General features: G+C 45.5%; 1 protein-coding gene across 1 annotated transcript; it reads left to right on the top strand.

The window, feature by feature from the left end:
* Positions 1-112: 112 nt before the first annotated feature.
* LOC121280848 (myozenin-2) lies at positions 113-24,066 on the top strand. The gene is made up of 6 exons (XM_041193135.1): positions 113-217; positions 4,017-4,114; positions 8,112-8,269; positions 11,617-11,788; positions 13,150-13,333; positions 23,783-24,066. The coding sequence occupies exons 2-6, from the start codon at positions 4,036-4,038 to the stop codon at positions 23,970-23,972; spliced, it is 783 nt and encodes a 260-aa protein (XP_041049069.1). The 5' UTR covers positions 113-217; positions 4,017-4,035; the 3' UTR covers positions 23,973-24,066.
* The last annotated feature ends 399 nt before the right edge of the window (positions 24,067-24,465 follow it).

Genomic DNA, 24,465 nt, shown 5'->3' with positions numbered 1-24,465 from the left:
ACTAAATATAAGCCTATGATGTAGGGTAGGTAAGCACTTGGAAGCCACTGGGCCCTGCTCCGAGGGGTGGGAGGAGGGAGTGTTGGGAGAGACTCAGAGAGAAGGTCTCAGAACACAATCGGCACACAAACACACAGTGCGTGTGGGAGTGACTGGAGGTGACTTTCGATGAGAGGTACAAGTAGTTAAAAGGCGAATTGTCAAAGGCAACTAACAGGTAGGAAACCTTTCAATGACAAGAGTTCTGTGTTGTATTTTTAGCCCTTTGACCAGCACATTGTAAGACACAGGGAATCCAAAATAGTGACACACCATAAAAGCACATGAAGAAAAGAAACGAGATTAATATTTCACGGAAAGACATTAACCAAACATCTTTGCCCATATGGAAGACAGTAATTATGTCTAAGCTGATGTTACATTTGCATTAATACTAATTTATTTTAGTAACTGAAATACATTTCCACTGCACAAGTTCCTTGTTTGCAGATTGTGTTTAATGAAAATGGAAGATCTGCGTTTGTGTAGCGCCTTTCGTGACCTCAGCGCTTTACAGTCAGAGAGGTACCTTTAAAGTGTAGTCACTGTTGGTAATGTAGGAAATGCAGAAGGCGATTGTTCCTCATTAGAAAATCCCGATCAGATCATTGTATTGGTCGTTAAAGGTGTTGGTCAGTGCTCACTGGGTAGAATGCTCACCAATCAGACTAGAGATGAGTACATGCGAGAAATGGAGATAGAAAGACATGCTAAAAGGTGAGGTAGACGGAATGGGAGAAGACTCATAAGAAGTGAAATCACCAGCACAGACTTGTTCGGCTGAATGGCCAATTTCTGTGCTGTATTTTCAATGTTACAACGTACAATTGGAGACATCGTGGTGAATGGCTGGTGACCCTGCCTCTGAGCCAGAGCTCCGGGTTCAAGTCCCACCCAAGGGCCTGATGGCTAAGGAAGGTGTGTTCATAAGGCAGCCAAACAGGTTGAATATCAACTGTAAACCCTTCCAATGCACACCAGTGGCAGGTGGTAAGAGCAGGAGAGATTCCTGGTCAGCCATGTGATGGAAAGAAAGTCGGAGCCTCCACCATCGCTATCCATAGTTCCAGAGAACAACATGCAGGTAAAAATTCACAGCAACTCAGAATCCCTGAGTGAAATGTAACACACCAACACTGTATACAAATATGCACACAATGTCAATTGGGAATAGTAGACTTTTCTCTTTCATTGTAGTTCCCTAACTGAGATGTAACCACGCAGTAATCCGTAATCTGTGAATTTCTCAGTCAGAGTGGTGACACTGGTTATCATCACTCCCTCACACTGGCAGCGTCATAATGGATTAACTGCTCAAGTCTCTGGAGTGGAATTTGAACTCACAACTTCCTGATTCTGAGATGAAGGTGCACCTCACTGACCCACGGTTAACACAAAGCAAGTGGCGCTATTGCTAGGGGACGTTTTTTCCCAGCATCTGGCTGCTTTTGGCAGATGGGATTTGACACAGAATAAAGCTCTCCTTGCAAAGGAACACAGGCCAAGGAGGTGGTGGTGTTCTATGCATCTGCTGCCCTTGCCCTTCCATTTGGTAAAGCTGCGGATTTGGAAGATGTTGTCAAAGGGACGTTGGTGATTTTCTACAGCACATCTTGTACACACTGTGTGCCAGTGGTGGAGGGAGTGAACGTTGAAGGTGGTGGATGGGGTGCCAATCTAGCGGGCTGCTTTGTCCTGGGTGGTGTCAAGCTCCTCAAGTGTTGTCGGAGATGCACACATCCAAGCAAATGGGGAGTATTCCATCACACTCCTGACTTGTGCCTTGTAGATGTTTCTTTTTATTCATTCATGGGATTCCAGGCCAGCGTTTGTTGCCCATTCCCTAATCCAAGTCAGGATGGTGAGTGACTTGGAGGGGAACCTGCAGGTGGTGGTATTCCCATGAGTTTGCTGCCCTTGTCCTTCTAGATGGTAGAGGTCGCAGGTTTGGAAGGTGCTGTTGAAGGAGCCTTGGTGAGTTGCTGCAGTGCATCTTGTAGATGGTACATTCCTTGAATAATTAAAAAGGAAAGTTGTGCTAAAACAGTTTATTGGGAGACACTGTGCCATGACTGGGAAGGGAGTGAGGTTAACTGAAGGTTAAAGGAAACAAATTATTGATCTTGAATTTCTCTAGCGCCTTCCACAACTTTAGGATGTCCCAAAGCGCTTTAGAGCCAATGAAGTAGTTTTGAGGTGTAGCCACTGCTGTGATGCAGGAAACACAGCACAGCAAGCTCCCAGAAACAACAATGCGATAATGAACAGAGAATCTGCTTTAGGTGTGATTGCAGATGAATATTGGTCAGCACACCAAGGAAAACGCCCCTGGTCTACAAAATAGTGGCCATGGGGTCTTTTACATGTTCCTGGAAGGACAGATAGGGCCTCAATTTAACATCTCGTCTGAAAGTTGACACTTCTGACAGCACATCAGTACTGCATTGGCTGCATCAGGCAGAATTTCCATTCTAGAGTGGGACGCGATTCCTGAACCCTCTGACCCAGAAGACGTTCCATAGTGCCTGTTACACCTCGGTACATCCCAAGGCACTTTCCAGCCAGAGGAGCTGTGACTGAAGTGTTATAATGTTGGAAATGTGACAGCTAATTCATGCAGAGCAAAGGCAAGGGTGCTAAACCTGAGACGGGGGTAACAGAGCAAAGATATCAAGATGCAAGCTGCCTATTTCCAGTCTATTTTTAAAAAGAAAATCAAGAATAGAAATAAACACTAACCCTACATCAGCATCAAAGACGGGAACTGCTAGTAAATGTCAAAGTAAATTGATGGCTCTTGTTCTAGTCCCTATTTTGTATTTTGCTTACAGTGGGTAACATGAGCTGGCTTGAGAAATTGCTTGTGTACAAGCGGTCAAGTCAGTCTGCCTAGATGCAGGATATTGTCCTTGAACTTAGCTCTTCTGTTCTAGCCTAGAGGACGGGACCACGGTAAAATTACAATGTGGGTCTTTACTTCCTTACAGGAGCACAGCTGCAACTGACCTTAATACTTTTGGACAAGGGCAGGCAGGATCCTAATCCTGGTCCCTGTCCAGTCACCTCTGCAAGAAACTGTTTAAGATCGGGCCTGGTTCTGATCATTCTTATGACTGAGGAGCCCACCTCAAGGGGTTTTTACCCTTGTAAATAATGGTTCCTGGTAATGAGATATCTCTGAACTCGAATTCATCCAAAATTCTGCTCCCTGTATCCTAGCTACACCAAGTTCCGTTAACTCATCACCCTGTGTTCCCCATCCAGCAATGCCTAAATTTTAACATCCTTGTGGGGAATTTTGTGCCCTCTCCCATAGCTAGTCTGATGGCAGGGGCTGGGGGTGGCACTTAATTGGATGGGAGGGTAGCAGTTAGGGACCCCACCACTCTCCTGCCTCCAGCCCAATTAAGTCCAGATCATCCATGGACGGCCTTTGCGCCCTGCTGCTAATTGAGGCCCTTAAGTAAAAATGCCCAATTAAGGGCCTCATCTGGCACCACCAGCAGTGAGCGGGGGGCGTGCTATGGGGGGAACATGACAAGCAAACCCTGTCAGGGTTGCTTGTAGGCTCCCAAGTGCTTCCCTCATTCAAGGCCACTCGATACCTGATTGAGGGACCGGGCATTGGGAAAGGGGTGGGGACTGCTGAGAGCCAGCCCCCCCACTGCCCTTGCTGCCGACTTCCCTCCCCTCCTCCCGTGCAACACACAACCCACAATCCCCTTCCCTCCATCACTCACCTCTGCCTGGCGTGGGGGTGGGGGGGAATGGGGTGGGGGGGCTGGGGGGTAATGGTGGGGGGGGGTGGGGGGGGGGGGGGGGGGTAAGGGCGTGGGGGGGGTGCCCAAGGGGACACAATTCATTTTTGAAGCCCTCTTTGTAAAATAGGTGTGGCATTGAGGCCCAAGGCCCAATACCAAGTGGGCCGTAGGCCTGGAACCAATTTGTCAGCCAACATGCTACTTTCTCTTCCTCAGCTTCACGTTGTCAGGCATCATGTCGTACGCTTCACTAGTCAAGGAGAGGAAGCAGATAGCGTCGGCCATTGCAAGAGAGGCCCATGGGGAGTTGGAAGGTAAAGGACTCCAGATCAGTAACACCAGCATGCCATACCTCAGCTTCTTCCTTCTCTTCCCTCAGTGTCCTTGGTTGGCTCCAAGGTGTCACACCTGACGATGAAAGGTTGGAATTATTTTATTGAACCCTCTATACACTTTGTAACTCGACACCAGTGCCCAGGAACTCCAGTGCACTGTTGGAAATTAACTGAGCCCAATACACTTGTCTAGAACATGTTAGTGGTGGCCCTGTCACTGGGAGTTGTCCATCTCCAGAAAAGCCAATGCTTTGGTGGGTCAAATAGCTGGAAACTTACCAATACCTTATGCTTGTTTTTATTCATTCTTGTGATGCAGAAATGATAACTACCCAACAAAAAGATAGTACCTCCAACAGTGCAGCATCCCCTCAGTACTGTCCTTCAAAACTTTCAGGACTGGTCCTCCAACAGTGCAGCACTCCCTCAGTATTGACCATCTGAAAGTGCAGCACTCCCTCAGTATTGACCTTTTGACAATGCAGCGCTCCCTCAGTACTGCCCCTCCATCAGTGCAGCACTCCCTCAGTATTGACCCTTTGACAATGCAGCGCTCCATCAGTATTGACCCTCTCATAATGCAGCACTCCTTCAGTCCTGTCCTCTGACAGTGCAGCACTCCCTCAGTATTGACCCTCTGACAATGCAGCACTCCCTCAGTACTGCCCCTCCATCAGTGCAGCACTCCCTCAGTATTGACCCTTTGACAATGCAGCGCTCCATCAGTATTGACCCTCTCATAATGCAGCACTCCTTCAGTCCTGTCCTCTGACAGTGCAGCACTCCCTCAATATTGACCCTCTGACAATGCAACACTCCATCAGTCTTGCCCCCTGACAGTACAGCACTCCCTCAGTATTAACCATCTGACAATACAGCACTCCCTCAGTACAGCTCCTCCACTAGTGCAGCGCTCCCATAATACTACTGCTCCAACAATACAGTTCCTTCAATGCTGCCCCTCCAACAGCACACTGCTCCCTCAATACTGACCTTCCAACAGTGCAGCACGTCCTCAGTATTGACCCTCTGACAGTGCAGCATTCCCTTTCTACTGATCCTCCAATATTGCTGTGCACTGTCAGTGCTGTGCTGGGAATATCAGTCTGTATTTTGTGATGAGGTCACTGGAGTGGAACATAAACACATGACTGTCTGAATCAGAGGCAAGAGTGCGACCCACTGAGCCACAGCTGACATGTGGGGTAAGGTGCAAAGGGCAAGTGTAATTGACATCCCAGAGCATGCTTTGGAAGGCAATCCCATGGCCACAATGAGGGCCCACATTCTCCACTGGGGAACGACAACCAAGCTGTTCAGACACTAGCGGAGCAGCTGTACATTTCTGAGACCATGTCAATCAGGGGTATGCACTGTACTTAAATCCAGAGATCTCGTGTTTCAGCAACACTCATCTGCCACGTTAGACAGTTGCAGAGAATGCGAAGTTTCCCCCTCTGTGCTTAACCATTACTGTAATATAAAGCTGCAGTGTTGCGAAGTGACGGCGCCTACAATCTATTTTAATTCCCCGTTGTGGTGGGCAATGGTAGGTGCTGATTAGCTGGGAGGCACTGGATTTACTGTTGAGTATTAGTGACATTTAGCTTAAAAAAAAAGGGGGTTTGGATATTGCATTGCATAAAGAAATGAAAGAAAAACAAACGCAATACAGAGCAGCTAAGAAAAGAACATTGTGGGACCTCAGTCTAGACCCCTTTGTCAGAAATGCAAACAGGAAAAGCAGCGCCTTACCTGATGTGTTAACTTTTGTGCATGTCTGTGAGCTTCAATTATACTGGGCTTTGGTGAGACCTCACCTGGAGTGTTGCGCACAGTTTTAGTCTCCACACACAAACGTGTGAAGATACGAGAACCATGTGAATCAGGAGCAGGACGAGGCCATTTGGCCCCTCAAGCCTACTCCGCCTATTGATAAGATCATGGCTGATCTGATTGTGGGCTTCAACTCGACTTTCCCGTCTACTTACCGTAACCTTTGACCCTCCCTTGTCAGTCAAGAATTGGTCTATTGGCCTCAACAATAGTCAATGACCCAACCTCCACTGCTTTCTGGGAAGAGAATTCCACAGGCTCATGACCCTCTGAGGGAAAATAAATTTCCCCTCATCTCCGAATTAAATGGGAGACCTCGTATTTTTAAACGGTCCCTTAGTTCTGGTCTCTCCCACGAGGGGAAACATCCTCTTAGCATCCACCCTGTCCAGTCCCCTCAGGATTTTAAGTGTTTTAATAAGATCACCTCTCATTCTTCTAAACGCCAATGGATACAGGTCCAGTCTGTCCAACCTTTCTTCAAAAGATAACCCCTTCCTCCCAGGAATCAGAATGAGTCCACTATCTAAGGAAAGATATACTCGCCTTAGAGGGGATGCATCAATTATTCACTAGGGTGATTCTTAAGGTGGAGAGGCTTGTCCTTGAGGAGAGATTGAGTAGAACAGGCCTGTATTCTCTGGAGTTTAGAAGAATGAGAGCAACCCCTACACTGCCCTGTTCTCAGAAACACAAAATCACACAGTGCAGAAGAGGCCCTTCAGCCCATCGAGTCAGCATCGACACGTGAGAAACACCTGACCTACCTACCTAATCCCATTTACTAGCACTTGGCCCAAGTGCTCATCCAGGTATTTTTTAAAGGATGTGAGGCAACCCACCTCCACCACCCTCCCAGGCAGTACATTCCAGGCTGTCACCACCCTCTGGGTAAAAAGGTTTTTCCCCACATCCCCCCTAAACCTCCTGCCCCTCACCCTTAACTTATGTCCTCTTGTGACTGACCCTTCAACTAAGGGGAACAGCTGCTCCCTATCCACCCTGTCCATGCCCCTCATAATCTTGGACACCTCGATCAGGTCACCCCTCAGTCTTCTCTGCTCCAGCAAAAACAACCCAAGTCTATCCAACCTCTCATCATAACTTAAATGTTTCATCCCAGGCAACATGCTGGTGAATCTCCTCTGCACCCCCTCCAGTGCAATCACATCCTTCCTATAATGTGGCAACCAGAACTGCACACAGTACTCCAGCTGTGGCCTCACTTAGGTTCTATATAGCTCCATCATGACCTCCCTACTTTTGTAACCTATGCCTCAATTGATAAAGGCAAGTGTCCCATATGCCTTTTTCACCACCCCACTAAGATGCCCCTCCGCCTTCAGAGATCTCCATTTAATCAGACTCTCCTTGCAACAAATTTCAGTGCAGGCAGTTAGCAGGAGCCCTCTTTCATTCAGTGCAGCTCCCCTTTAAAAGGGACAGATCTGAAACAGCTGCCAGCCATGCACATTGCTCGGCCCCCCTGCTGAGCATTCAGCCGGTCAGCAGCATGGGTCACGCTCAGCTGAATGTTACTACAATTAGACAAATGAAGACATAGCGTGAGGTTTATGTGCTACCTACTCAATGGAATAGGGAAGAAATGAATTTTCAGCCCAGAGGCCCCAGTTAGCACTGGTTAGGTAGAGTGGGTGTTGGGGGTGGTGGTGGTGGTTCCTCAGTACTGACCCCCTGACATTGCAGCACTCCCTCACTGACCATCCAGCAGTGCAGCACTCCTTCAGTAACTGATTCTCTAACAGAGCAGCATTCTCTTAATACCGATCGTCCAACAGTGCAGTGGTGGGTGGGCGTTGGAAGAAACCACCTTACACAATGGGGCCCAATTTTAACTCTGTAAAATTGGATGAATTTTGAGCGTGTTAAAATCTCGCCCAAATGTGTTTTTCGAACGTGAGTTGCTTTGCAACAAGTGGTGATTGATTCAAAATCAGATTGGAGCCTTCCCAAAGACACTGGTTATTTAGTTAAAAATATAAATGTGAGTGAGCAGGAAGATGGAGCTGTAAAATCAACAAGGAGTTTTTAAAGACAACACACTTTGTCCTACACCATGGATTTCTTAGCTCCCTCGTGTATTTACTTGCATTTTTCTCTGCCTTTTCCTGCTTTTAAGAAGTGCCCCATCTGGACCTGGGGAAGAAGGTCAGTGTCCCTCAGGATGTGATGATGGAGGAGCTTTCACTGCTCGCAAACAAAGGATCAAAGATGTTCCACATGCGGCAGAAGAGGGTCGACAAGTTCACGGTGGAAGGGACACCAGGGACTCCAACGGTGAGTGCCCAGTAGTTACCATGGCAACCTAGCGCATGCCAACATAGGTCACCGGATAAAGCAGAATGGATGTTGAATTCTGTTGAGTGTGGCTGATGATCTCCCAGTGGAGGCAGAGCGATGGTCTCTGTGTGGTGCTGCACTGATAGTCTCTATTGTTACGATCCCCACAGAGACCAATGACTTTTCAAAAGATTTTTGAATTTCCAATGACTGGCTGGAAGATTCCAAGTTTTAAGACTTTTACTGTAACAAACAAACTAAAAGCAACAACGTCTAAACACTATTCAGTAGGCAACTTTAAACTACGGACAAGACCATTGTTATACCTTACACTGTTTTTTAACCGGACACTTCATTCTCCAGGAATCAGTCCAAAGTGATTCTTAGCTCCCAAGGACTTGCTTTGTCCCTTTCCAGCCAGGTAATCCCTAATCCCTGAATTTACTCTTACGGTGAGATTTACTCTGGAGAACCTTTCCTCTAGCCAAAGCTAGACAAATCCTCCAGCCTTGTTTAAATCATCACAAACTTGGTCTCTTCAATCTGAGTGTGAGCTTCCAATTGTGTTTCAACTGGTGACTATAACGGCACCAACTTTTACTCTGCTTAAGGTACAAGACTAGCTCCCTCTATCTTTTTCTGTTCTTTCTCTTTCTCAGATTCTTAACCTGGCTGTGAGGCTCAGTGATATTTTAGGAAAATCTGTAACCTGATCCTACAATTGCTTCCTATGTACTCCTTCACGTCTCCATGGCAATGTAAATCACATGGGCCTCATATCCAGGTAGAAATAATAATTGAGATAAAAACAAAAAAACTGCGGATGCTGGAAATCCAAAACAAAAACAGAATTACCTGGAAAAACTCAGCAGGTCTGGCAGCATCGGCGGAGAAGAAAAGAGTTGACGTTTCGAGTCCTCATGACCCTTCGACAGAACTTGAGTTCGAGTCCAGGAAAGAGCTGAAATATAAGCTGGTTTAAGGTGTGTGTGTGGGGGGCGGAGAGATAGAGAGACAGAGAGGTGGAGGGGGTTGGTGTGGTTGTAGCGACAAACAAGCAGTGATAGAAGCAGAATATCAAAAGATGTCAACAACAATAGTACAATAGAACACATAGGTGTTAAAGATAAAGTTGGTGATATTATCTAAACGAATGTGCTAATTAAGAATGGATGGTAGGGCACTCAAGGTATAGTTCTAGTGGGTTTTTTTTTTTATTTTATATAATGGAAATAGGTGGGAAAAGGAAAATCTTTATAATTTATTGGGAAAAAAAAATTGAATTCAACAACTTTAGGTCGTGAGTCCCCTCCCCCATCCTCACCCCCTTTCTGTTTCCCCCTTCTCTTTTTTTTTTCCCAATAAATTATAAAGATTTTCCTTTTCCCACCTATTTCCATTATATAAAATAAAAAAAAAAAAAAAAAAACCCACTAGAACTATACCTTGAGTGCCCTACCATCCATTCTTAATTAGCACATTCGTTTAGATAATATCACCAACTTTATCTTTAACACCTATGTGTTCTATTGTACTATTGTTGTTGACATCTTTTGATATTCTGCTTCTATCACTGCTTGTTTGTCGCTACAACCACACCAACCCCCTCCACCTCTCTGTCTCTCTATCTCTCCGCCCCCCACACACACACCTTAAACCAGCTTATATTTCAGCTCTTTCCTGGACTCGAACTCAAGTTCTGTCGAAGGGTCATGAGGACTCGAAACGTCAACTCTTTTCTTCTCCGCCGATGCTGCCAGACCTGCTGAGTTTTTCCAGGTAATTCTGTTTTTGTTTTAGAAATAATAATTGTCGGGTTCCGAACAGAAACCCAACACTGTATATATTTAAAAACTTTATCCTTATTGAACTAAAGACTAGAAATTTCTACTTCTCTTTAGCTCTGAAGAAGAGTCAGAAGGATTTGAAATGTTAACTCTGTTCCTCTCTCCACAGATGCTGTCAGGCCTGCTGCGTTTTTTCCATTTTCTGCTAATAATTCAGAGGCCCAGGTTAATGCTTTGGGGGACATGGGTTCAAATCCCACCATGGGAGGTGGTGGAATTTAAGTTAAATTATCTTTTTTTAAATCAATCAAATCAATAAATCAGCAATTGAAAGCTAGTCCCAATACTGGTGACCTTGAAGCTGTTATCAATTGCTTTAAAAATTCATCTGATCCACTCATGACCTTTATCGACAGGTGACTCCAGTCCCAGAGCAACATGGTTGAATCTTAACTGCCCTCTGAAATGGCCTAGTAAGCAGCCAAAAACCGTAACAGAAAAGCAATCCCAGATGGATTGCTGCAGATTAAGAAGGCAGCATCAAAGATGGGCAACAAATGCTGGCCTTGCCAGTGGTGCTGACATCCCATAAAATAATTTTTTAAAAAGCATTGCACTTTTTTCAACGAAACAAAAGCGTGAGGGAACAGACTTTCCCTGGTTCATTCCCCATGGCAGTGTCTTGACCAATCAGAGTCCACAGGTCTGGTTTAAATTTAAACAAAAGTTTGGCAGTGAACTATTCCCAGGTGCATTCTCTGTGGCAACACCTCTACCAATCAGAGTCCATTTGGCAACCAATCAGCATCATCTTCTCATGCAGTATAAATTGCTGTTCCCTTTGAAATTTGATATTCTTGCGATTCTGTCCTGATGAGTACAAGACAAAAAGTTTCGACAACAAGCCTCCTTCCGTCAGCAAAAAAAAAATACAGCTTGTGTTTCCTGGAATATAGAAGGTTAAGATGTAGTTTGATTGAGATTTTTAGGATTTGAAAGGAATTACTGGGCGGAGAGAGAAAAACCTTTCTCCACTGGTGTGGAGATGCCTAGAATGAGGGAGGATAACCCTAAAATCAGAGTCCGGCCATTTAGGAGAGAAGTTCAGTAACACTTCTTCATGCAAATGGTGATAAAAATGTTGAACTCTCACCCACAAAAACACAATAATAGATGTTATCTCATTTCATAATTTTAAATCTGATATTGATAGGTCTTAATGGATATGGAGTTAAGGCAGGTAAAGGCAGGTTCAGATCAGCCATGATTTCATTGAATGGTGGAACAGACTCAAGGGGTTGAATGGCCTCCTGCTGTTGCTACACTCACTTGAATTGACCTTCTGACTTGTTGATGCTTCTGGTTTGACCCCCGGCATTGCAATGGAAGACCAGGCCCGAGCCAGTAACCAAACTCTCCCTCTCAAACCTGCTCTGTTTCTCCTGCCGCTTTCTGTTCTTAGAAACTGTGTTTACTTCAATGAAGCTGTGCCTATGGGGAGGGGGGGGTGGTGGTGGGGTTTTCAGTATCTCAACCGTTCCTTCTCCTCCTCTCCAGAAAGTTGATGGGACCGTGCCTCAGGATGGGTCAAAGGAGAACTACAGGTCAGAGGTCTACATCGCACAGCCTGGAAAAGGGAGTGGGCCAACCGTGGCATCAAAGCCATTTGGCAAATTGTCAGCTGCCAAAAACATCAAGGTTGTCCTGAATCCCAATATCATTGCTCCAGGTAAATATCCCCAGCTTGTCCTGTGACATCCCAATCTAAAGGAATGACTCAGTTCTGTGGCTTCGTCCCATCTCCAGCTCCCAACCTCGGTTCCCTCACCCTCACCTCCTTTCACAGTTTTGCTTTTTATTTGCTCATAGGATTGAACAGGCTGCTTCTCTTTTCTGTGGGGGAAGGGGAGGCTGACAGGGTGACCTGATCAAGATAGTTAATATGACACCGGAATTCCATAGATTAGACGTGAAGGAGGAGACGTGGGGAAAGCTGATAAATATGAGATAGACAAGTCACGTGGTCATGCAGAACTTGAGTGTTGTTGCAAAGAGAGACATGTTGTCAGAACTTTCCATCTCGCACTTGGCAAGACAAACTCAAGAATACCAAATTTCAAAGGGAACAACAACTTATACCACCCGGGGAAAAGGGTGCTGATTGGTTGGAAAGTCAACTCTGATTGGCTCAGGTGTTGCCATGGAGAAAGCAACAGGGATCGATAGGCTCTACAAGCTTCTGGGTAATTCAAAAAAGGCACCAGGCGAAAAGCTTTGGCAACATTTCTCTCTTTTCAGCATTATTCAAGATAAGATAGTTACTAATAGGCTCAATAGGGAATTCAAGAGAAACTTCTTTCCCCAGGAAGTAGCAAGAGAATGGAACTCACTACCACGGGGAGTAGTTGAGGTGAACGGTCTAGATGCATTTAAAGGGAAGCTAGATAAGGATATGAGTTGGAAAAGAAATAGAAATGTGTACCATAGAATTAGATGGGCTAGGGTGGGAGGAGGTTTGCGTGGAGCATAAACACTGGGATGGATGTGTTGGACCTGATGGCCTCTTTCTGTGTTGTCTACTCTATGTAATTCGAGGTGAGGTTTCTTTCTGGGTCCTCCTCAGCTCCTCATAGGCTTTCCACATTTAAGGCCAACACAGCAAAAGTGATAGTTATATATAATTGAGCTGACCATTTTATTGCTAGAGGACAGGGGGATCGATTGAAGTGGGGAACAGTGCATTCTTAAATTACTTGCATTCATATGTAGGGCACCTTTGAGTCAGATCAGACAGACATTAGACACTAAGGCAAAGAAGGAGGTGATCACAATCGGTCAAAGAGGTCAGCCTCAAGGAATGTCTTAAAGGAAAGGGGGTAGCAAGGTAATGAACTTTAGGGAAAGAATTCCACGGTTTAGGACTAGGCAGCCGAAGGCACAGCCACCAATGGTGGAGTGATTAAAATTGGGGATGCTCAAGTGGTCAGAATTGGAGAAAGGCAGAAATCTCAGAGGATTATAGCCTGAAAGTTAGAAACGGGGTGGGTTGAGGCGAAGGAGGAGTTTGATTTCACTGCTTTGTTTCCTCAGGGTACTCCGGACCTTTGAAGGAAATCCCACCTGAGAAGTTCAACGTCACAGCAGTCCCCAGGTCCTACCAGTCCCCCTGGTCTGAAGCATTGATTGACCAAGCTGAACTCGTGGAATCCATGGTTAACCAGCTGCCAGAGGTCCCAGTCAAAGCTCAGTCACAAACATTCAGGTGCTTCAACAGGTAAACACAATCTGCTTCTATAGCTTGAGGCTTGGTATCAGCTAAACACACCTGCAAACTCCTCCTTATGTATCAGCTGCAGCTCAGTTGGTAGCGCTCCAGGGACAGAATCACGGCTGATACTCCCAATGACATTACTGAGGCAGTGCTGCACTGTTGGATACAACATTAAACTGAGGGTCACATCTGTTCGCCCAGGAGGCCTGTTTTGGAGGAGAGTTCTCCTCAATGCCCTGGGGCCAGTATTTATCCCTCAACCAACATCACTGAAACAGCTTATCTGGTCGTTATCACATTGCTGTTTTTGGGAGCTTGCTGTGCACAGATTGGCTGCCATATTTCCTGCATTGCAAAGACTTGTATTTATATAGCACTTTTCACTAGCACCAGATGTCTCAAAGCACTTCACTTTTCGAAATGTAGCCACTATTGTAAGGTAGGGAACACAATTCAATGACCATTTTATAGCTAGAGGAACAGGGATTGATTGAAGTGGGGAGCAGAGCATTCAATATTATTGTCTATACCTAGCCACCAGACATAGCTTCGTGCAAGAAGTTTCATCTTCAGTATGCCTGGATGCGCACTGTGAATCTCTGCCCAGGGTGGTTCTGTTCCTTGTGAAGGGATGGCGACCCTTGATTCCTACAACAAGATTTCATCTTGACAGCTTAACTCTGATTTACCGGCATGGAATGGTCTCATCTCTTCAGACACTGGTGAATTTGACCACCCTGGCAATACAAGGTCTCGGACTTTTAACAAAATTGGATCTCTGCTCATCCAATTTTGAGTTTGCCTTACACAAACTAGCGAAGAATCCAAGGAATTCAGCACAAGCACAACTTCTTGTGGCACTGGAGCATGTACAATGCTATCTGGTAATGGGAGACGACTGAATGCATCTGCATTTGCAATATGTAAACCAGGACGGTACATAAAGATATACTCTTACACAGATAATATCAAAGCCCAATGTTGAATTCTTGCTGATGCTTTTGGTGAAATGACCTTATTCTCACTGAATAAATCCATTAATGGTTTATGGCCCTACACAACAGTGAAATGTAGTCCATGCGGGTACTGGTGGAATTTTTTCACTCCAAATATTACTGATAAACCTTCCAGCTGGGAATAACCCTTCTCAGCTGTGGAGAGGGTTCTGGAGACATAGCCAATTGGCATTTCTGATCCATCTTCCAGCCTACATGATAACACAGCTTCCACACCATAAGGAGATGCATAACATGTTAATACCAATTCTTTCGATGGGGTTGTAGTGTATCAATAAACACGATGAATGTAGTAGCTTCTTAACTTTCACAAAGGCTTCTTCCTGTCGTGAATTCCATAACCAACGGTGATTCTTTTTTAACAAGAAGTATAATGGTGCTAACACTGTTGATAATTTTGATAAGAAACGGCTGTAATAGTTGATCATGCCCATTAAAGACTTGAATTCGGCTACACTGGACAGAGAGGGCACCTCTTTGATTGCCTGGACTTTCTTTTCTACCGGATACAAACACATGGCATCCACCCCGTGACCCAGCTAAGTAACTTCTGGCACTTGGAATGTACATTTCTCTTTCTTTAATCATACACCGGCTTCCAAGAATCTTCTTAGCACCACTTCCAGGTTGGCCAAATTTTCAGCTTCAGTTGACCCTGTGACTGGAATGTCATCTAGGTATACTACGAATTGGAAGTCCTTGCAAAAGACTCTGCATTGTCCTTTGGAAGATTGCACATGCAGACAATACTTCAAAGGGAAGGCGAGTATATTGATGCAGACCCTTGTGCAAATTGATGGTTACGTACCCTCTAGACATGCTATCCAGCCCTAGCTGTTGGTATGCATGGTGCATGGCTCATGTCCAGTTTTGTATAGGATTTTCTTCCAGCTTGCTTTGCATCTAAGCCATCTATCCCCGGGATAAGATATTTGGCTGCTTTGTTCATGGTCAATTTATAGTCCCCACAATTGCGTATAGTCTGGTCAGGCTTCACCAGTGGGTCTAAGGGCACTGCCCATTCCGAAAATTGGACTGGTTGGATGATACCCAGCTTTTCTAACTGGTACAATTCTGCATCCACCTTCTCCTTTAAGGCATAAGGCACAGGTCTGGCCTTAAAGAAATGTGGTGTCGCTTGAGAATCCACATATATTTTTTCTTGCACTTCCCTAATTCATCATGGAATACACTGTCATATTTCCTTAGTAATTCAGGAACTCCTCCTGTTCACAAGTGAAATATTTCGGACTGGTTGAACTTGATTTTTTGTAACCAGTCTCAGTCCAGAAGACTAGGTCCTTCACCTGTCATTATTACCCTTGGAAGCTGGGCTGCCTGTTGCTTTGTAAGACACTAGTATTGTGGCGATGCCTTTTACCTGGATAGATTCTCCAGTCTATATCTTCAGTTGAGCCGTTGTTTGCTCCAGACTCAATGGCTGGATACCGTTATTTAGGTATTTAAATATGTGCTGTCCCACCATTGTGGCTGAGGCTCCCGTATCTACCTCCATTATTAGTGGCTTCCCATTCACTTGGATTGTGACGATAATAGGTTCAGTTTTTACCACTGTGACATTGTACATGAAATAGATATCGGTATTGGCAGCTTCAGGTTCTGCTGTATTATTCAATTCAATCGTGTTGCTTTGCTGCCTTATATGTTGTTTTAATTTCACCCTGCATTGCTTTATTACGTCACCTCTCCTATGGCAGTAATAGCATTCTGCTTCCTTGAATCTGCAGGTGTCTAGTGTGCGGTCACTCCCATGTCTATAACAGATTAACCTTGGGGGTCACTGCTGAAGTGTTTCCACTCAGCCTTTTCATGTTTCTCACAGCGGACATTGCCTCTCGCTTCACTGCTGTGTCTTTGGCCTTGGCGCCACATCTGGCAGTAGGTTTCCACCCCACGTGAAGAACAGCGCCATGTTGTCGGTGTTGTAAAGCCTGCGAGTCCCTAGCAGCACTTTCCATGGCGAGTGCTATTTCCAGGCACACTTCCAATCGACATCGCCTTCTGCGAGTGAGCAGAGCTGAATGGCATCGTCATGAACTCCACAAACTAATCAGTCCCGCAGCGTATACATGAATAGGATGGGAATAGAGGGATACGGACCCCGCAAGTGCAAAATGTTTTAGTTTGACGGGCAATATGATCGGCACAGGCTTGGAGGGCCGAAGGGCCTGTTCCTGTGCTGTACTTTTCTTTGTTCTTTGTTCATGTTATTGAATGTGTCTCTGAAGTCGCAGTGCTCAGTCATATGCTTCAACTTCACTATATAGAGTGTGATGGACTCTCCCCGGGGCCCTTACTCTGAAATTAAACTTAAACCTCTGCATTATTACGGCTGGCTTCAGCTGGTAATGCTTTTTCACGAGGTCCACTAATTCATTAAAGGGCTTAGAAATGGGTGCATTCAGATCGTGGATGAGGTTGTATGTCTTGCTACCACATACAGTCAAAAGGATTGCTTTCTGCTTCCCCTCCCCGGTAATTTTGTTCGCTACAAAACAAAAAACCAAAACCCTCGACAAACTGGCTCCAATCTTCCATCATCGCATTGTAAGGATCGATTCTGCTGAAGAGTGGCAGGACCAGTGAATAATCTTTTCTTTCTTCTTAAGATTTTAACACAGTGAGGTGCAGCATCGGAGATATTTTACCCTCATTGCCAAATGTAATGACTTGGTGGAGCGGACAGGTTTCAACCTGAAACAGATAACTTTATTGCAGAGAGTATTTCAGATGCTACCTGCTTGAACCAGGTCCTCGGTAAGGAAGCCCCCCGCACCGGGTTACCCACACTGAGGGCTCATTGGTCGGAGCCTCCAAGAACAATCATGTGACCCCTGATAGGCAGTAGGAAAGACTAAACCTTCAATTACTACACTCGGTTTAGCATCTCATCCTAAATGTCAGTACCTCTGACACTGCAGCACACCCTCAGGATTTGAGCTTTGCGATCAAACCTTGGGCCGGGAATTTCCACCGGCGGGATTTTATGGTCCCGCCGAAGTCAGTTGACTTTTGAATGGCTTGCCGCATTTTATGGCCCCCACCCCCCCCACCACCACCATAATGGGAACATAAAATTCCACCCCTGGAGTAGGGTTTGAGCCCAGAACCTTGTGGCTCAGAGGTGAGAGTTTTACAGAGCCACAGCTGACTCTTCAAGAAGCATTTCATCCTAAGGTCAAGAATGGTGCAGTGGAAATGGAAGTCTTCCTTCTTTCAATGCCTACTTCATTCTTCAGAGCTGCATCTTAAACAAACTCTAAACCAACCACCAATCATGCTCTGCCGCCCCCCCCTCCACCAAGTGTGCCTTATTCATCACTCTATTCCTACTAAACTGCCTCTTGAGATACTTCACACAGTGAATTCATTATGGAGCACGGTATTATACACATCCTGTAGGCAGTCACAACATGAATGATATGTTTTCTCATGATACGAATTGAGGGAGAACATTGAACAAGACAACAACAGCTTGAACTTATGTAGCATCTTTAGGGTAGTAAAATGCCCCAAAGCCCTTCAAGGGAGAGTAAATCAAAGGCTCATAGCATTGGAGAGATGGTGGTGTAATGGTAATGTCACTGGACTTGTAATCCACATGACCAAGTAAATATGGTGAGGACATGGTGGAATTTAATTCGATTAATAAATCTGGAAGTGAAAGCTAGTCTCATTAATAATGGGTTTATAACAACTGTTGTTGTAAAAACCCATCACTTATGCCCCTTAGGGAAGGAAATCTGCCTGGTCTGGTCAACAAGCAACTCAAGACTGGTTGACTCTTAGCTGCCCTCTGAAATGGCCTGGCAATCCCACAGTCAAGGGTAATTAGGGATAGACAACAAATGTTAGCTTGCCAGCAAGGCCCACATCCAAAGCAAGAATATTAAAAAAAAAAATGTAAGAAGATACCATGATCTGCATCCAAAAGTTTGTTAAAAGAGGTAGCCTTTACCAAGCATCTTAAAGTAGGAGAGAGAGGTGGAGAAGCTCAGCGAGGGCATTCCTGAGCTTAGGGCAGCTAACAGCCTGTCTGCCAATGGCAGAGCAATTAAAATCAGGGATGTGGAAGAGGCCAGGAAAACAATGAAATCTTAAAGAATTGGAGAGCTGAGGGGATTACAGTGATGGGGCAAGAGAGGGGGATGGGGGAGTGATGGGGCAGGATGGGGGCGGGGGGCAGGATCGGGGAGGGGAACAGTGATGGGGTAGGGTGGGGGAAGCAGCAGTGATGGGGCAGGATGGGGGGCAGTGATGGGGCAAGACAGGGGGAGGGACGGGAGGAGTGATGGGGGAAGGGGGTTGATGGGGCGGGAGGGATGGGGGGTTGCTGTGGAGGGATGTGAAAACAGGGGTGAGAACTTTAAAATTGAGATGTTTCTGGACCAGGAGCCAGAGCAGGTCAGTGAGCACAGGAATGATGGGTGATTGAGAACTTGGTGGGTTTTTTTTGGAAAAACATATTTTATTCATAAAATATCTGAAGGAACATTACAAAACATTTCTAAATGGCCATCACTAAAAGTACAATCAGGTTCATCTTTTACACATGGATCACGAGGTGCATCAATACAATGAATGAATATTACAATCATTTCAATATGGTCATTACAGACAGTCAGACAATGGTATTGGAGTTATCAACATACATCAAGTTGCACTCTGAGGTGCTTCAATACAATTATAATACAATTAGTATTCAATGCATACATTCATTGTGAGCCGTACAGCCCAAGGGGTCTATACCTTTCCCAGCCCCTCGGTGCACTATGGCAGAAAGGTCTTAGACAGCGACCTTTCCCCTTTGGGCCTTTGCGGTGGCTGCCCCAAGCTTTAGTGCGTCCCTCAGCACGTAGTCCTGGACCTTGGAATGTGCCAGTCTGCAACACTCGGTCGGGGACAACACTTTGGGCTGGAAGACCAACAAATTTCAGGCAGACCAAAGAGCGTCTTTCACCAAGCTGATGATTCTCCAGCTGCAGTTGATGTTTGTCTGGGTGTGTGTCACTGGGAACAGCCCGTAGAGCACAGAGTCCTGTGTCACAGAACTGCTCGGGATGAACCTCGACAGAAATCGCTGCATCTCTCACCAGACCTTCTTTGCAAAGGCACAATCCACAAGGAGGTGAACAACGGTCTCGTCCCCACCACAGCCACCTCGAGGGCAATGTGCAGAGGGGGTGAGACTCCTGGCGTGTAGGAAGGATCTGACGGGGAGGATAGAGCACAGGCAATAGAGATTTGGATGAGGTCGAGGAGACACCAGGAATACACACGGGATCATCACCATCCACCACCTTTGGCTCATCGTGCCTGAACTGCCTCTTTGAAAGAGTTATCCAATTAGTCCCACTCCTCGCTGCTCTTTCCCCAAGAGTGCTGTGTTTGCAGGGAATATATCTGATTTCAAATACCCACTAATACATACCTAAACATTGACTTAAAAATGAATATTAGCAAAATGTCTACTGTAAAATATGAATATATGTAAATTAAATCACATACAACGGTAAATGATTTGTACAGATTCTAGCCTAGATCTGTGGGTTGCGAACAGGCAATTTGTGCTGCGCAAGTTTGTGTAATGCGAACTTGAAATCTTTAGCCCTTCCCCCTTTTCTATTTTAATCCCATACTCTATAAATTCTGTCAGGCTGACAACCCTCCAGCCCATTGGCACACACATGCAATGAAATAAGTAAACTCTATAAATTTGCCTTGTCCCCTTATGGTGACATCTGATTAAATCAGCTTGGCTTGTTTGGCAGCTCCCACACCGCTCCTGCATCAAAACGTAGAGGACAAGTTCGGAATGAAGTTGGGAGACACTTCTCTACACACAAATCACGGTAGAAGTTTGGAACTCTCTTTCGCAAAGGGCAATGGATCCTGCATCAATTGTTAATTTTAAAAACTGAAATGAATAGGTTTAACCAAAGATATTAAGGGATATGGAGCGGGTACATGGAGTTCAGGTCACAGATCAGCCGTGGTCTTACTGAGGAGTGGAAAAAGCTCGATGGGCTAAATGGCCTTTTTTTTATTCTTTCATGGGATGTGGGCATCACTGGCAAGGCCAGCGTTTGTTGCCCATCCCTAATTGGCCTTAAACTGAGCAGCTCGCTGGGCCGTTTCAGCAGGCGGTTAAGAGTCAACCACATGGTTGTGGGCCTGGAGTCACATGTAGGCCAGACCAGTCAGATCATTTTTTTCCACAATCAATGATGCTTTCATGGTCACCAATACTGATTTTATTAATTACATGTTTGAATTCCACCAGCCGCCATGTCCCCAGACCATTAGGCCAGGTCTCTGGATTACTAGTCCAGTGACATGACCACTACACTGCCATCTCCCCATATCCCTGTTTTCCTCCTGTTCCTATTTTCCTATAAGGTTGATGGCACAGGCCCCTAGGAACTAAGCACATCACCTAGACTGGCAATCCAGAACAGGAGTGAGGGAAAGCTATATTGTCCTTTAGGTGAGATGTTAAAACTGAGTTTGCGTGCTTGGGTTGATATAACCCGATCCCATGGTGTTGTTTTGCAATTGAGTGGGGATTGGCAGGGGTGGGGAGCGAACACAAGAAACAGGAGTGGACCATATGACCCATTGAGGCTGCTCCACCATTCAACATGATCTTGGCTGATCTTGGGCTAGGACTTTCCCACCTGCTCCCCATACCAAAAATCTGTCTATCCCAGCCTTAAATGTATTCAACGATGGAGCATCCACAGCCCTCTGGGGTAGAGAATTCCAGAGATTCACAACCCTCTGAGTGAAGGAATGTCTCCTCATCTCAGTCCGAAATGATCGGCCCCTTATCCTGAGACTGTGCCCCCGTGTTTTAGATTCCCCTGACCAGCAGGAACAATGTCTCAGTATATATGCTCTCAAACATCTTCAGAATCTTATAGGTTTCAATGAGATCACCTCTCATTCTTCTAAACTCCAGAGAACATATGCTCAATTTACTCAGCCTCGCATCATAAGACAAACCCCTCATCTGGGGACCAATTTCATGAACCTGCGCTGAAAACCTCCAATGCAAGTATATCCTTCCTTAAATATGGAGACACAAGACCTGGGCCAATATTTATCCATCAACCAACATCACAGACTACCTGAGCATTTATCACATGACTGTTCCCATAACCTTGAGTATGCAAATGTGAAACACTTTATTGAAGAGTAATTCTTTGACCATGAAAAGCTTTGGTACATCATGTGGATGGGAGAAACACAGCATAAAAGCAAACACTCATTCTGCACATAATATTTCAAGCTCATTTATTTTGGGACTGAGATGATTTCACTGCCCTGCAATGCGGTGAGGATATGATCTGAGGCAGACTGCACCTACCAACTTTAACCCAAGGAATAAATAGAATGTTGAGTCATTAATAACCCATTACTGGAGCTCTCTGTCTCAGGGGGAAAGAGAATAGAGCAACGCTTCCCAAACTTTTACCCAATGTGACCTCATGTAAATTCTTGAAAATTGGTGTGACACCAGAGGGAGGGCAGGGGTGGGGTTGTGGGGGGAGTTGTTGACCAGGAGCTAATGGTTTTATTCCCAACCATTTTAATGACTATTCCCATCCAATATCTAAAAAAAATCATGCGTGTCATTTCATTGCTGTTGTGGGAGCTTGCTGTGTGCAAATTGGCTGCTTTGGTTCTTACAAGGGGGAATTACATTTCCTCAACTCTAAATCACATCAGGGGGGCCTGAGGTAATGGAAACCAGTGTATGAATTCAAGTTCACTCTTCCTTTTCCATCATGACTGGTAGCAGATATAAGCTTTATCTTTTCCTCATGGAATATATATATAATATACATGATCAGGATAAACAACTTGCATTTACGTACCGTCTTTAGTGTAGTAACGGGTCACAAAGTGCTTCACAAGGAGCATCATCAAACAAAATTCAACACCAAGATGCTAAAGGGAACATTTAGGGCAGGTGAGCAAACATTCGGTTAAAGATAAAATAAAAACAGAAAATGCTGGAAAAGCTCAGCAAGTCAGGTAGCATCTGTGAAGAGAGAAACAGAGTGAACGTTTTGAGTCCGTATGACTTCTTCAGAGCTGAAGGGCTCGTGAAGATGAGTCATACGGACTCAAAACGTTCACTCTGTTTCTCTCTTCACAGATGCTACCTGACTTGCTGAGTTTTTCCAGCATTTACTGTTTTCACGAGCTCTTCAGCTCTGAAGAAGTCATACGGACTCAAAACAGGAAAGCTGCACTGTCTGAGAGGCAGTACTGAGGGATAGCTGCACTGTCAGAGGGCCAATATTGAGGATATGCTGTACTGTTGGAGGGTTAGTACTGAGGGAGCGCTCACTATCAAAGGGGCTGCACTGAGGGAGTGCATCCCTCTCAGTGGATCAATATTGAGGATGTGATGCACTGACCGAGGATCAGTATTTTGGTAGAGCAGCACTGTCAGAATTTGCAGTACTCCAGGAGTGCTGCACTGACTCAGGGGCAGTACTGAGGGAGCACTGCACTGCAATTGGAAGGGCAGTACTGAGTGAGCAGTGCCCTGTTACAGAGTCATTCTGAGGCACCAGTGCGCCATTGGTGATTCAGTACTGAGGAAGCTCTGCACTGTTGGTTTGGCCAGTTCTAAAAGAGCACTGCAATGTTGGTTGGCCAGTTTTGAGGGACTCTGCATTGTCAGAGGGTCAGTTCCGAGGGAACACTGCACTACTGGGGGGGGGGGGGGTGGTTAGTACTGAGGGAGCGCTGCACTGTCAGAAGGTCAGTACTGAGGGAGCACTCACTGTCAGAGGGGCAGTACGGGACAACTGCACTGTCAGAAAGTAAGTATTCAGGGAGTGCTGCACTGTTGGAGGGTCAATACTGAGGGAGCACTGCACTGCTAGGAGGTCAGTACTGATGGAGCACTGCACTGGAAGAGGGGCAATGATGTGGGGGTGCCACAATGTCAGAGCGTCAGTACTGAGGGAATGCCGCACTGTCAGAGGTGCCACATTTCAAGTGTGGTGCTGAACTGAGCCTCTCAGGTGGATATAGAAGGTCCCATGTGAAAAAGAGCAAGGGAGGTATCCCATGTCCTGGCTGATATTCATCCTTCAATTAATATCACAAAACAGATTATCTGACTATGATCACTTTGCTGTCTGTGGGATCTTGCTGTACGAAAATTGGCTGTTGCATTTCCAACATTACAAGAGTGACTACTTCAGAAAGGATCTCATTGGTTGTAAAAAGCTTTGTGATGCCCTGAGGTGATGGAAGGCACTTTAGAAATGCAAGTTCTTCCTTTCTGACTGCGCTGCTATGTTTAAATGGGACGGAGTCAAAAACAACTGCTTTACACAGCGCGAACAGCCCAGCTGTCCTTGGGTTTTTAACCGATTCCCTCTTTTTCCAGAGCTCCCACCCCCTTTGGTGTTCTTGGTGGTCACAGGAGGTTGTTCGAGGCTTCAGGACTCGAGCCCATGGAGATACTGGAGGAGCCGGCAGTCATGGTTGACACAGAGCGCTTCACAAACAGGCCCAGCTTCAACAGGTTGGCCAGGGGCTGGACTGGGCCTCCTCTCCCTGAATCGGCAGACTTGTGAGATAGCAATTCCACAAGGGAGGCTTCACCAATAAGTGTCCTGATGTCAGGATCCTAAAGTGGAGCCAACTCATCAAAGAATGAGAGAATTAGCATGGGGGAGCAGGGGGTGGGGGGGAGAGAGAGAGAGAGAGGAGGAGAGTCTCTTGTATAATTAAAGCCAAATTCATTTAATAACTTGAAACAAAGTTTCCTTTTAAATTAATACCACACTGCGGTTTAAATAGGACTGTGTGGAACACAACTTGTTTTACCAAGCTTGAACAGTCCTCCTTATTAAATGTGAGGTCTTACACTGAAATTGTGAATCACATTGGTATTCATTAAAGAAAAATAGTACTGAATACAAGAGATTCTTTATTTAAAAAAAAGACTGTGATCACGAAAAATGTTACAGCGTAACAGGCCATTCGGCCCAACTGGCCTATGCTGGTATTTATGCTCTGCACAAACCTCCTCCGACCATACTTCACCCCATCCTATCAGCATATCCC

The sequence above is a fragment of the Carcharodon carcharias genome, chromosome 8, assembly GCF_017639515.1.
Source record: "Carcharodon carcharias isolate sCarCar2 chromosome 8, sCarCar2.pri, whole genome shotgun sequence".
In the NCBI taxonomy this organism is placed as follows: domain Eukaryota; kingdom Metazoa; phylum Chordata; class Chondrichthyes; order Lamniformes; family Lamnidae; genus Carcharodon; species Carcharodon carcharias.
Note: the sequence above shows the minus strand (reverse complement) of the source record. Positions and strands in the feature narration are given on the sequence as shown.